The sequence below is a fragment of the Neodiprion pinetum genome, chromosome 3, assembly GCF_021155775.2.
Source record: "Neodiprion pinetum isolate iyNeoPine1 chromosome 3, iyNeoPine1.2, whole genome shotgun sequence".
Taxonomy (NCBI): domain Eukaryota; kingdom Metazoa; phylum Arthropoda; class Insecta; order Hymenoptera; family Diprionidae; genus Neodiprion; species Neodiprion pinetum.
In genome coordinates this window covers 20,337,705-20,352,121 of record NC_060234.1, presented here as the reverse complement: position 1 = coordinate 20,352,121, position 14,417 = coordinate 20,337,705, and the positions used below count along the sequence as shown (strand labels likewise).

Below are 14,417 nucleotides of genomic sequence, written 5' to 3'. Positions count from 1 at the left end.
TGATGCATAAAGAATGATTGTTAGTTTCGTGATACAGATCCGGATGCTCCGGAACGAATCATCAGTTTACGCTACGTGTTGCGCAAATATTATTACTGAGTTATTTCCATATCCCCACGGGAATGATGAACGTAAAAGATTACATTTTGTAATGTTAGATACTTGTGCAATCTTATTATTTTCTTTTTTTTTATGTTACCGAAGAGAGTTCTAAACATTAATCAGTTTCCAAAAGTATTTATGAAATTGATATTCAATCATTTCAATTACCTTTTCAGCCCGCTTTAATATACTTACATGATAACTTAATTATAACAGGCCAGCGGAATGAGTTTTGAGGGTCAAATACAGAAAAATAATGGTTGACGTGATTTGAAAAAAACTTGTTTTCTTGGGGGTTTAGTCGTTGAGTGAAATTTTAGAAAATCTTTACTGTATATTCACAAGTTGAATGAATAAGAATTTTGGTTACAAGATTTCAAGGTTTTTCAACGATTGTAATTTCAACTTGATAAATGATAAAAGTGCGTCAAAATCACAGATTCCCATAAGACCTCATGTCAAGTGCTTCGAAATAAAATTTTTAATATCTTCTTTCAAAGTCAACCAAAGGTTGCAAAAATTTAAAAGGTAAAACCCGTGGATAATAAAGTAGGAAAAGACCCGTGCTTCGATGATTTAGTCATCGTTTGATATTAGTTAAGTAACAATAGTTCAGAGCGATTTTATCTTGCCAGATACTTGTGGGACTCTTACCTTTTATTGACCCGGCTTCGGATCACCTTCCATGGAAGTCCCAGCCAAATGAGAATGTATAGATTAATTAAAAAAAAAGACTAGTTATACTAATGAAATTGTGTTGATACACGACAAATATTCTCAGCTTTTATTTTCTGGGAAAAAATTCCCGAACTCGTAACGATTGCGACGAAAAAGCTGTAATACGAGGATAATGATAACATCCAGATAACCGCTCATTGAATAAATGAGTCGGTTTCAAACACGTGCAGCACTGATAAATAAGCCTTCCGCTCCATGAACGGTCATTTATATATCACACTGTCCGCAAAACGTTGACGATATAACAGAGGAGAAAACATTTACTGTCGTAATAAATATTGTACGTACGTATAATGACAATGAATGCCATTTTGAACATTTTTTTTTTATGCCACATACACGGAGGTCCCTGCACTCTGGTTCTATTGAATTACAGTAAAATTGAAAAAATTGGAATATCATTTTGGAAGAATGTTCGCGTTTCCGCCGCTGTAACTCGTTACAAATCAGACTTACAAAAAAAGGGTTTATACAAAAAATGCAGGGAATTTAGCCTTCTTCAAATTTGTATCAGACATTTTGTCGTAGGATCAAGCATTGATGAATTATTTTGAAAAAATCACTTTTTTATACCTTTAATTTAAAATTATCTCTACACCACGTTTTGTAGGGCAAAGGCCTTTTTTAGTTCCTAATGACTAGGCTATTCATAGCTGCAGGTTGATTAGTGTCACTCAGGCATAGCGAACTCGAAAAACCAGAAAACTTTCGTGGAATTGTCTACTATCGTCTGTCAACAGCGTCACGAATGCCGTAACAAATCGACACTAGACAGGTAAATAAGATATTCGCACTTGAGTGCAAGACCCGCTAACGGCCGTACATTTTTTCTAAGACAATGAATTAACTACACTGAGAAAAATTTCATTTGTTATGGTAAATAGAAAAATTAAGTTGAACAGGTACCGTTAAAAAAACTGTTCGAATATCGTTGGTATTACGAAAAACGAGGTACGCCTAACCATTTTGCGCTATTGTCGATCCTTCTTTGGTAATTGCAACGCAAAATCGGTTTGTTAGGTTTGCTCTACTTTTTCAGTTAAACAAGGCTTTAACGTCAGTTTATCGTTGCACAAGCATTAAATTTTCGCAACAGTTGCAACTAAATATAGTAATCTATCTGTTATCTATAAGTTATCTGCCGTTTTTAAGTTCTGATACGTCTACCGCAGTTAAACTTATCTTTTGTGGCCTGTTTTTCCTGATTATGTATTTATCATCTAAACGGACAGCTGAAAATTCTTGGATCAATTCTTATTCATAAAAATTAAAAGTAAGAAATGGGTATAATTAAAACGAGTTATAAAAATTAGAATGTTATATGAGGGATTCTCCGTCAACTCGGCCACTTTTTTTTCGACCATCTCAGATCTGCCCCATAATTGGTTGTATCAAAGTACTACTAAAAGGTACTCTACGTGAATTTTTTCAGATTTTTTCATTCATTACTTGAGACACTGCCGTTTTTTTCTCAAATGAATATATCTCGGAAACTTGAAGTAACTGAAAAAAAATGACTCTACATAAAAGTTGTAGTTTATTGTTAGCTTTCGCGAGGAATTTTTGAAAAAAAATTTACGTTCCGGTAACGCTGATTTTTTACCAAAAAAGGAAGAAATTATTTTTTTTATTCAAAAAGGACCCCTTTTTTTTGCTGAAAAAATTGCAGAGTCTTCCAATATGTGTGACAATATCGCCGAAAAATCACCAGAATGGCACGGATCGAGGTTCTAGGGTAGAAAAAAATTAAGCCACACAAATTCGGTCGAGGTTCCGGTATAAAAAAATTAATTTGTTCAAAAAATTTTTTCAAAAATTCCTCTCGAAAGCTAACAAAAAACTACAACTTTTATGTAGAGTCATTTTTTTCAGTTACTTCAAGTTTCCGAGATATATTCGTTTGAAAAAAAACACGGCAATTTCTCAAATAATGAATTAAACAACCTTAAAAATTCACATAAAGTACCTTTTAGTAGTACTTTGATACAACCAATTATGGGGCAGATCTGAGATGGTCGAAAAAAAAGTGGCCGAGTTGACGGAGAATCCCACATATGTAGATGATACTGTCGGTATTTGTATTATTTTGACAATAATTGAGATACATATGTTTCGTTCCTTGTGCTTATATTATCTTCTGTCGTTGTTGCATCCCCTGTTACAAAATACTATCATTCTACCGTACAAAAACAATCGTACAAATAGTGCAGACGGTGTAAGACGATTAGTATTGTACTTCAAGAACAGTTTTTCAATGACAAAAAAACCGCAGTTTTGAAGATTCTTGCTAGATCTAGCTAGTCGTTTTTATTGAAAACATATTACAGGTACTGGGATTGATGCGTTACTATAAATAGTTTACCACACTATTTTTTATTTAAAAATGAATCGAAGACCCGATCATTTCAACAGACATTATTCCAATCAGAGAGAATTTTTCTTGATTATTGGCCATAAAATTTTAGATATAATAAAATTGGAAAAGATAAGGCTACGCAAATGCATTACTCATTTTCACTAAAAAATTGAAAATGAATGTACAAATCTATACGAAATAGAAAACCTATAATGGTACCTTGCATTAGAAGTAGTTATTAAAAAACGGGATCATTTCCGATGATACACAGCCCTGAAAAAGCCATCCCCGTAGGTCTCGTTTTTGAACGAACCGCCCTCTGTCCGCGGGTTTCATTTCGGTTCGTGACTCGCTGTTGGTTATATCAGTGCCTGTTGCTACACTGAGATAAATTTTTAGTCCCGGTTACCGCTCGTTCCTTAAATATTTTCATTTTTTTACACAATCGAAAAATATAGTTCTAGGTAGAAATTGAAAATTAGTTTTATAGCTGTTATCGGAAATTCTAGTATCCGTTGCTATTCTTTCTCATTACGATCACTGTTACTATATATTGTTGCAACTGTTGCGAAAATTTAATGCTCGTGCAACGATAAATTGACGTTAAAGCCTTGTTTAACTGAAAAAGTAGAGCAAACTTAACAAACCGATTTTGCGTTGCAATTACCAAAAAAGGATCGACAATAGCGCAAAATGGTTAGGCGTACCTCGTTTTTCGTAATACCAACGATATTCGAACAGTTTTTTTAACGGTACCTGTTCAACTTAATTTTTTTATTTACCATAACAAATGAAATTTTTCCCAGTGTACTTAATTCATTGTCTTATTGTTAGAAGAAATGTACGGCCGTTAGCGGGTCTTGCAGCGTTCATCGCAATTCTTTCTAATCGTCATTGATATTCTTTTGTTTTTCTGCCGTTTCTTATATCAGTTCGATTGCTTATTATACCTATGCTATCGTTGTAACTATAATTGTTTTCACCGCTGTACCGGCGATGATTTTCATTGTTGTTCCCACTGGTTTTCTTCTATTTTATTTTATCTAACTATTTTATTATTTCTATATTTGCGACGTAATGCGTTCAACTTTATATCTTGTTTGCTTGTGTCGTTTCACAATAGCGCTGTTTAAGTTGCTCCGACTGAAAGGCTAATAAACACGATTTCCTATCTCACACACTTTGCACAACGTGTAATGTTGGATCATCGAGTCAAGTTTTTCTCACTCGAGCAGCTTACTACACTACGAGTTCACCGTAGTCAAAGATTATTCTTTGTGAAATGAAACTCATCGTCGGTTATCTTTTATAAAAATACAAGGCATTGAAATTCTGCAATCTCATTCTCAGGATTCTCGGATTAGTCGATTCTGCGATTGAGCATTATTAAAAAAATTCCTAAAGCCTTTTCATCATTATCCAAAATAATATCGAGAAGTTTCGTTGAACTATTTACACTGACAGAACTTTCTAATTGTGATTACAAAACATTTTTTCTTTAAATCTATTCTCGTTTTCTAACACAAACGGGAAATGTAGTTCTGAATACAAAATAAAAATTAGATTTGTAACTGTCACCAGAAAGTCTAGTATGCGTCATATACTTTTCTTTTGATTATGGTTACTGGTACTATATTTTTTCGTAAGTATAACAATAATTTGATGTAATAGTACGACAATGAATCGATGCGTAGGCCTTGTTTAACTGAAAAAATATTTTTAACCGAACAAACAGCGCAATGCATTGAAATGTTACCCATTTGAAGTCATCTTTCTGATAACTATAAAAAATGAAATTTTTCTTAGTGTAATCCACGGCATTCCTTTCATTTAATTTATTCCAGCAGATAATCTTTGTCGACAGGTTCGTAAATGTGTTAAAAAAAAATCATCACTTTCCTAAAAAAACAAAAACAAGACAAAAATTTCTGTATTCCCTGCGAGATGATGAAAATACGTCGTCAGGCTTCCAACTATACTGAAAACCTCATCGCTCTCTCGACGATGCCAAAATGTGTTTGACAGAAAAACTACATCGTCTCTATCTCAGCTGTCTTACCACCAAACTATAATTCCGATATTATATCTCCGAGAGACATAGAAGAAGAAAAGAAAACACTAAAAAAATATTCAACTACGAGAAAATTGCCGGTTGTAGATAGCGAGGCACGTTTGATCTAGGGAGTTACTGTCGGGGAAAATTACAGTGATACCGGATCCCAATCGTTGACAATGAACCATCACAAAAAATCGCATTATCGATTCCGAAAGTGGCGACACGAAATATTCCCCACCGTGAGCTAGAATGAACGAGTTTATGCTTGGGGGAAATTCGGTACGCAATAATCATTTTCAAATAATGAGATCCCCACACCCGCCTGGAAATATGTGTGAGCACGTATATTTGTTTCACGCAAATCGTATGATTCTTACGTGTTAGATCAATGAGGAACGTATGCTACGTACATGCGTGCCTCAAATACGATTGGATGAGTGCGACATATATTTGCACATATTATATCGAATTTGCATACAAGCGTAATATTGTTATTAACATATTCGATCGTGCACGTATATGCAGAAATATATGTTGCACATCACATAAATAAAGCGTGAAAAACTGCTCATTTGTTTTTCGCATGTATATTTTTTCATGCGGGCTGCAGCGCAAAATTCAGAATAGATCGAAAAAGGTTCTTCCTACTTCAGAAAAGGGTTTAAAAATTTTCGTATTTTTTCATGTTTAAAAACAATCACCGAAAAAAAAACTGGCATATTTTAGTAATTCAGAATTTCTGGTTAGAATATGAAAATTTTCCTAGCGATGGGGGATCGAATCATTGTTTCATGTAACGCGGTTTGAGTGAAAATCAACATTGTTATTAGAACAAGCGGTTTCTAAGAAAAAAAAATTAACGTCATTGAGTGTCAAATGGCAATTATTCGATGTCTGCAAAAATCGATTAGTTGAAATTAGTGACTGAAAAAAAAAATCGCTTTGGGCTGTTACGCTGGGAAAAGTAACTCGGCAACAGTGTTTGACCAAAGTATGAGAAACGAAATTTTGAACTCTTTCGACTTGCCCGAGAATGAACGATACACGTGCAGCAGAAACCAATTCCAGCCAATATATTCCTTGCAAAGGGAAAGAGCATGGCACTAATTGTAAGAGGTTAAGAGGAATCACGTATAGTTTTTCCCTGATCGTAAGTGCAGAACTGTTCGTACTTCCATAGAGAATTTTGCCATCATATTTGCGATTCACTTCACGGAGATACCGTCAGAATTTGCATCGTTGTTGCATGTAAAAATTTTCAGAGAGATATTGCTTCGGTGTATTCGTAGCCTACTTGTATATGCGCATGAATATTTCCAAGTGTACCGACTGAACGTAAGTTAATCCTAATGTAGTTAAGGTTAACGATCATCCTACATGCCGTCTCTTGCGTGTGATCGATAATGCCCTCATAAATTTGAAAATGCACCAAATTAGACGATGCTCTTTTCTGGGTTCGATTGGCGTCTGCCTTCTGTCCAAATCGCCAATCAAAAACGAGACGGACTTTTCCTCGGTTCCAATCGTATGGTGGTCATTCAGTCCTTCGTAAGCCTGTGACTACGAAAAATCGCCTCTACGATGCAGGTCAGGGTCCAGGTTTCACTTCTTCGGTACTTCTTTATTTGCTTAACATACGCTGACAATTTCAGTTGAAATTTTTAGTATATCGATGAATTTATTCGTCGTAGAAAGTGTTTTGCCTTCCCCGATGTGAAACTAAAAACAAGTATTACAATAATGTTATAAAGTGTTCAGCTTTCATTCAAGTTATTTGTCAATTTCTTTCTTATTACACATGCATACTCATATATTAAAACGAGCTTGTAGCAATATCGGTTAATTGTTCTCAAAGTCCATTCATATAAGCCTACAAGAGATACGACATTACTTTACCAGACAGTCTGAATGTATTTTTATACTACAAGACGTAAAATCAGTTTCAAATTTAATGAAATATGAAGTTAACGCGGAAGACTGTCGTAGAGCTAACGATAAGAACATGTGGTAAAGATAAGAGACGTGATCTACTTGCTGAATGATTTGACAATGAAAGTGCAATGAAGGTATTTTTTGCGACGGTTACTGTTTAAATACCGAGCAGTTGTCTTTCATGCGATACAACCAAGTTCAACGCACCTGGAAAAATTTGACGAATTATACCATAAAGTAGCTGAAAATAGAGCACTTGTATTTTAAGTTATGTAAATAAGATAATGGGTATTTGTATTCAGTAAGTAACACCAAACCGATGTGAACTGGTTTACTGTAGTATAATCAAGTTGGGAAATTCAGTAATCTATAATCTCTGCTTGTGTTTACAGTGGTTTATAGACGAGCTTCTATCACGGCTAACTCTATTTTCTTTAATGACAGGAATGCTCGATTAAATAACGGCTGAAAGTGTGTTCCGATAACGCACAGATGACAAATCCAACCTCATAGTCGGGTTGTCGAATTAATTTTACTCGATGCCATTTCGATTTCACAATTTTGATTATCAATTTTTTTAGCGTATTGCCGGCAGTCAAATATAACATTACAAAACGATCCACGCAGCTTCGCATTTTGGTATTTGTAATTGTAATTGGTAATGTATTTTGGTGACGCCTGATGTTTAACATTTTTTTTTAGCCGGCCGACGAAATTGTCAAAATATCGGACCTGCTGGGTTGGACTGAACGGATGTTAACGCCATTCGGCATGTGGCCAAAGGATAAACATGACCTACGTTTCGCCGTGAGCTTTGTCTACATGGCCGTTCACGTTGGCATGGAATGTGCAGATTTTACACGTCATATGGGTGACCTCCAAAATCTTTTGGACAACTTGTCCGAGACGACCATCTACATGATTTTGTTTGCAAAGGTAATCGTTTTTCACAAAAATCGGATATTGGCTCAGATGATCGACGCCATGAATGAAGATCGTACGGATTTCAAGAACAACAGGAGCATCGACGAGCAACGATTGTACGCCGCGTACAATGCGATGGCGAAAACATTTTTCAAAATTTTGGTACCCCTGGTATTTTCTACTGCCATTCTGTACTATTTGAGGCCTCTGGCTGGACTCATATTTTCAAGTAAGATTCATTAATTAACGTCCTATAAAGTAATTCGTCATTTTTTTAGGCCCACGTGGGTATGTGTTTCATGACTTTTAATTCCAACTATATTTTGAGATTGAATGAACGGGTCTTGCATGATTTTAATGTCAAGATCAACCGATGTAGATTTTGACGACTTAAAACCGGTTAAAACTGAGTTGAGCAAAACACTGCTCAGATTTAAAGACAAATCGTTTCACAATCAGTAATCGTTGAGTTAATTGCGAAAATTGTGGCAAGCTTCAGGACTGATTATTTTAGGGCAGCCGATTTTTTCTCTTTACTTTCACCAAAAATACCTAATCATAAAAATAGACTTAACAACGTGAAGATAAATGCAAATTTCTGAAATCATCGGACGGTGAAGAGCGAACCTTTTCGTATTTGGGACAGGATTTTATGATGCCTCACCATATGATGAAACGCACTTTGGCATAATGATGAACGGAAGATCGGTGTCTTTTTTCAACCAGCGATGAAAATTTTACAGTATATCGACACTGGTAGTTTTTTTTTTTTTGAAAATAACTCTTGGAATATCTTATATAATCACAGGAAAATTTCAAATCATTGTCAAAATACTGATTATTGATGGTTGTTCAAACGGTAGGAATTTTTTTGTTTTTGTTTACTAATAATGATTAGAAATACTTCACTTTCTGAGGTGCCGAAAAATTGTTTTCTTTTTGGGCAAAGTGGGTTAACTTCAAAAAATGTAAAAAAAAAAAAAAATGCTAGTTGAATTTTGAGCTAGTCCACTTTACCCCAGCTTATGATGCAGTAAAATTTTCATCTCCAACCAAGACACTGATCGATGATCATGTTAGTGTAACGGGTCGAAAAATAGTTGATTTTCGCGATTTTTTTTCGATGATTAAAACACGCTAATCAGCCTCATTTTTTTTTTATGTCGATTCAAAAAACTGACGAAGAATAGAAGATAAATTTACCAACGTTTGTTTCTATTTTCCTTACAATTTTTTAACGGTAAATACTACACAAAAAAAAAAATTGGTAAAAAGATTATTAATCATTATGAAAGCCGTTATTTTGCTACGGACTCTTTTTTCATCAGATTTGACAAAATGGCGGTGATTTGAAAATAAAGTATCGAATTTAGCCTATTTTTTCGACAGTTTTTCGTTAAGAAAAATATGAAAATTGAAACAAAAAAAGAAGTTTCCATAGCGAGATGAAAAATGGTGTGAAGAATGTTGTGTCCTTTGAGATGGATAGCTTGAAAGTTCTTTCTTCGAGAGTGTGCACCGTTTTGAAAAACCACGTTTCGAGAAAACCGTTGATGAAAAAGTTCAAAAAAAATAAATGAAAGTAAATATTAAAAAATTTATATTCTCTTCTTCATGAATTCTTTGATTTGACACAAAAAAAAAAAACAGACTTATTAGCGTATTTTAACCATCGGAAAAAAATCGTGAAAATCAGTTATTTTTCCACCCGTTCCAATCGTTAATCGAGCGATTAGTGATTTTACACTTTAGTGAATTCACTATAGATCTTGTTTCAAAATTAACTGTCCCCACCAGTCATTTTCGGGGGATTGACGTTATTTTAAATTTTATTCAATACTTTCAATTTGGGAAGAATCTGAACTATTATGTAAAATAGTTCAGTTATTTGTAACCAGTTAAAAGTATAGTAAGCTTAATATTCTCAGACTGAAAAAATAAGCAGACCATACATGCATTTGAGAGAAAAAAGCTCGAAAAGCCTAACCAAATGAAATAACGTATAACTGACAGTCAATATACTGACGAATTTATGGATTAACCAAACAATGCGAATATCTATTCTATAAAAATTCAAAATGCAGAAAGTCGAATTGTTTCAAATTCAAAATACGAAAGGATCAAAGTGGAGAAAACCATAACATAAAATAAAGCTCGCGTATTTTCTAGTGATTTGGTACGTTTTTTTCCTGCTTATTTGTCTTTCGTTTCATCGAAACGACGGAGCCCAAGTTACTACCGAGTGTCTACGATATCCACTGAAGAAAGAGTTTGAAAAATCGGTTCAACAGTTGTCAAGTTATTCGCGCACATACAACATTCCGACAATGAATTTTACGTAATAGTTTAAACCATAATACCATAAATACCAGTCAGCCAGGTAGGCAGTCCCATGTTACACAGGTGAAGCGAAAGTTGCATACTTTCAGGCGTAATTTCGTTCCGGATTCATTTTACAATTAACGAATCGAGATGAAACACACCGTAGATCATTTTCAGGCATTTCTACTACCAAACAATCTTAGGTTGGTTGAAATCGGATGATTAGTTTTTGCGCCAAGTGGGAACAAAACGTTGTGCAAACAAGTTACGTGTCCAAAAGATTAAGGAAAGTCAACTTTTGAGTTTTGAAACGAAGCATCGATATTCAACAATAAGCTTTTGTTTGACGTTCCAGTATTTTCCATTTTTGCATTTCTAGAGATCTTCTTAGCTTACGAATACAATGATTTGGGAAATACTTCATATACGATTATCAGATAACGTAACGTAATAAATCGTATCGACTTTTGGTAAATGACCTCCAATCACTTACTTCAGCCGAAAAAAGTCCGCTTTTGAATTTTTTATTCAAAAGTTATTCCAAGTTAAAAAAAAAACCGTTATGTACTCCTGTATTCACGCGTCCTAAAAGCTAACCACCATGGATATTATTTTTTTTTCTGTGCACATGGACATATTATATCGAACAACGGAATTGTTCGGTCCGCATTTTCATAAATAATGAGGTATTCTTTTAATATTTAATATAGAAATTATTTCTTCAATAATAATTGTTTGGGGGGGAAATGACATTTGATAATTTATGGCTGATAAAATTGACGGAGATATTAGTTTTGAATACAATTAACAAACGAATGCAAACGTTGGTGTAATATCAATATTTCAGCTGTTGGACACAGTTCTGATTTTATTTCGAGTCTATTATTATCTTTGGCGCTTGCTCGTTGTCAAGCGCTGTTTTATACCAGTTATAAAACTTCATCTAAAAGTGCTAAAAAAGCTGAAATATAATCTCACTTTCAACTACCTCCCAATAACCGAGAATTTATCGCGCGTAATTTACTCACCATTAATTCACGACTAGTTCAACGATGCTCTAGATTGATTCGTAGATCAATTTCTGTTTTAAATATCGTATAATTATTAATGGAGAAAATCCATTTTTTCAGAAGTCCACAATGGTAAGACACCCTATGTCTTACCGTACCGGACTCGTTATTCGTTCGAAATCACAGAGGTCTACACGTATGTTTTGGCCTATTTGTATCAAGGGGGAACATTGCCTTTAGTCACCGTCGGCTTGATCGGATCCGACGGTTTGTTCATAACGCTCATGTTGCATATATGTGGAGAACTTTCAATATTATCCAGCAAAATAGCTGCTCTCAAAGAAGATAAGGCAAACTTTCAGCATAGTGGGATTCGGAGCATTGTTAAGAGGCATACACGTTTAATGTGGCGAGTTATTGTGTTCCAAAAATTTTTAAAACCAAGAGCTTAATGTCGTTGGTTCCGTTTCTGATCGGAATATAAAATTCTCAGGATGGCGGAGAAAATGGACAAGGCATTCACCATCGTCTTGTTAGGCCAACTGTTCGGATCTTCCTTGCTCATTTGTCTCAATGGATTCAATGTGATTGTGGTAAGCACTTTTTAATCGTAATCGTTTTTCTTTGTGAAATTGAAAAGACCAGCGAAAAGAGACTTGCGATAAAATCTTATTCTTCCCTGAGACAGAATTCCGAAAGGGTTCAGAGGACCAGTTTGATTACTTTTGCCTTCTACGAGGCCTCAATGCTGACCTTTCTGTACGCCTATTGTTTCATCGGCGAGTGTCTGATACAAGAGGTGAGATTATTCAAGCTTGCGTGATCAATTGTACCCGAATCAAGGATAAATCAGTCTGACCGTATGAACAAAAATTTTGGAAAAGAAAAAAGAACGTTCGAACAATTTGCTGGAATTTTATTTGCGCCGATGATAGTTGACAGGAATGAAATAAGGTCCCTTCTATATGTGGTAGAAATAAATCTGGGTAAATTCGAAAATCGCAAGCTAAGATGTCGTTAATTCGAGAAACGATTAAACTCTGGTGTTTTTTATCTGACGTTTTTAGACTTACTCTGTTCACCATAAACACAAATCCTCAGAGATTATCTGAAAAAAAAACAAGCAATTATTTCCAGAGTGGATAAAAATAGTTTTTTACACGCTATAACAAACATTCGTCATCGATTATAATTAGTGCATTTTAAGTAAACTATATTGTAAGATTTTTAAAATGATTTCAGATGATTTGCGGGAATTTGGCTGGTGACCAAAATGTGTCCAAAAACATTACAATCGAATTTAATTACCCCGAGCTTAATCAGGTTGAAACTTCCAATTACGAAACATTTTCTCAAATTATTGATATCCTAGCTTTCCTCACTTGAATTAGCTCACATTCGTTTCAACTACATAAATCAGGGATGTTGTTCCGTTTAAGTTCACTGTCAATAGAAAGAATATCATTGCCGATGATTTTTCAAATGGTTTTCTATCCATAGCCAAGTTTCAATTACCACGATTCGGCTGATTCGACTTTAGGCATAACCAGTCATTATTTCGCAGAGCAAACGTTTCAGAGAAGCTTGTTACGAATGCGCCTGGTACGATATACCACCACATCAGGCGAGGGATCTCATCCTATGCATGGCCAGAGCTCAGCAGCCTCTTTACTTGACTGCTGGAAAAATTTACGTTTTTTCTTTGGAGAATTTCACCCAAGTAAGTTGCAATCTATAATCTATTTCGATCCGACCGTAGCGTACATACGACGTTCAATGCAAAGCAACGAACAAATGCTCGACGATTATGGGCATCTGGTTTCAATAATACAGTACGAATCTATTCAATATTTCATCTCTACCTACTTACGTCTATATCTAGGCACTGTATTTCGTACCTGACTGCGTAGTGCCGACGTATGTACCGAACCTCAATCAATTTCCCACACATGCCCGTAACTTTAATCTATCGACGGATTTAGGTGGATTCGTAACACCGGCCCACAAAAAAAAAAAAAAATAAATAAAAAATAAAAAAAAATAAAGCTCGTTCCTTACCTTATCTTTCTATGCTTTTTTGAACGATTTTTGGTAAATTTCAGACCGATTCACATTAAAAGATTTTTTAGTTGGATTTAGTTAACCACAATATGTGAGAAATAAATTTGATCATGTTTAATCAATTTTTTCATTACTGTAAATACAATTTATAGTAATTTTTACGGGTTTTTTGCAATTTATTTATATTTTTAAGGGCCTACAGGCAAAATAAACTTCAGATTTATACTCAGCGGATCGAATCACGTGTAAAACTTGTATGATTTATATTTATAAATTTTTTTTATCACCAAAACTGCAGTTTTTTCCATTTTTTACGGTTTTTTGCATTTTTCATAAAATTTTGAGGGTTTACGGACCAAACGGACCTCAGATTCGGATTCAACGCGTCAAAATACACGAAGGTAAGTGGGTCTGTTCAAATGTACAGACCACTTTTTTTTTTTGTGGGCAGGTGTAATTTTTCGGCATCCTCCAAATCACTGCATTTATGCGCGTGAGCTTGGCTTTAATTGATATGAAAATTTACACATCGTTACAGATTATCAAAACAACAATAGCGTATCTTTCCGTGTTGAGGACTTTAACGTGAGTCTGGTATTTTTCTTCAATAATTTTAAAAGTAACTCCGTTACTCAAAGTCTTTTCTTCATTTACAGGTAATACGTTGGATCACTCGCCTGTTCGCGATTACTTGCGAAATTGTGCCCGTGGCAAGATTTTCTCTGCATAAAGCGAAGTCACCAGCGATTTACTGTAACAGAGTAAATTGTCCGGATGACTTCATACTTGACCAAACCCAAAGAAGACCAAAAATTATATGAATACGAACCTATAATTGTGAGATTTATTTTGTTTAATGAACTTTTATTTAATGGTGAATAAACTTAATGAAACTGCTATTTCTCATGACGAGAAG

The 14,417-nt window shown here is 34.7% G+C and overlaps 1 protein-coding gene across 1 annotated transcript in view; it reads left to right on the top strand.

The window, feature by feature from the left end:
- Positions 1-14,417, top strand: part of LOC124215578 (odorant receptor 13a-like) — a 23,110-nt gene extending 8,693 nt beyond the window's left edge. Inside the window, exons 2-8 of the mRNA XM_069134854.1 lie at positions 7,887-8,337; positions 11,561-11,849; positions 11,934-12,033; positions 12,129-12,239; positions 13,019-13,160; positions 14,040-14,086; positions 14,158-14,417. Of these exons, the coding sequence (XP_068990955.1) occupies positions 7,938-8,337; positions 11,561-11,849; positions 11,934-12,033; positions 12,129-12,239; positions 13,019-13,160; positions 14,040-14,086; positions 14,158-14,322 (1,254 nt within the window). The 5' untranslated portion in view covers positions 7,887-7,937 and the 3' untranslated portion in view covers positions 14,323-14,417. The remainder of the gene's footprint in view (positions 1-7,886; positions 8,338-11,560; positions 11,850-11,933; positions 12,034-12,128; positions 12,240-13,018; positions 13,161-14,039; positions 14,087-14,157) is intronic.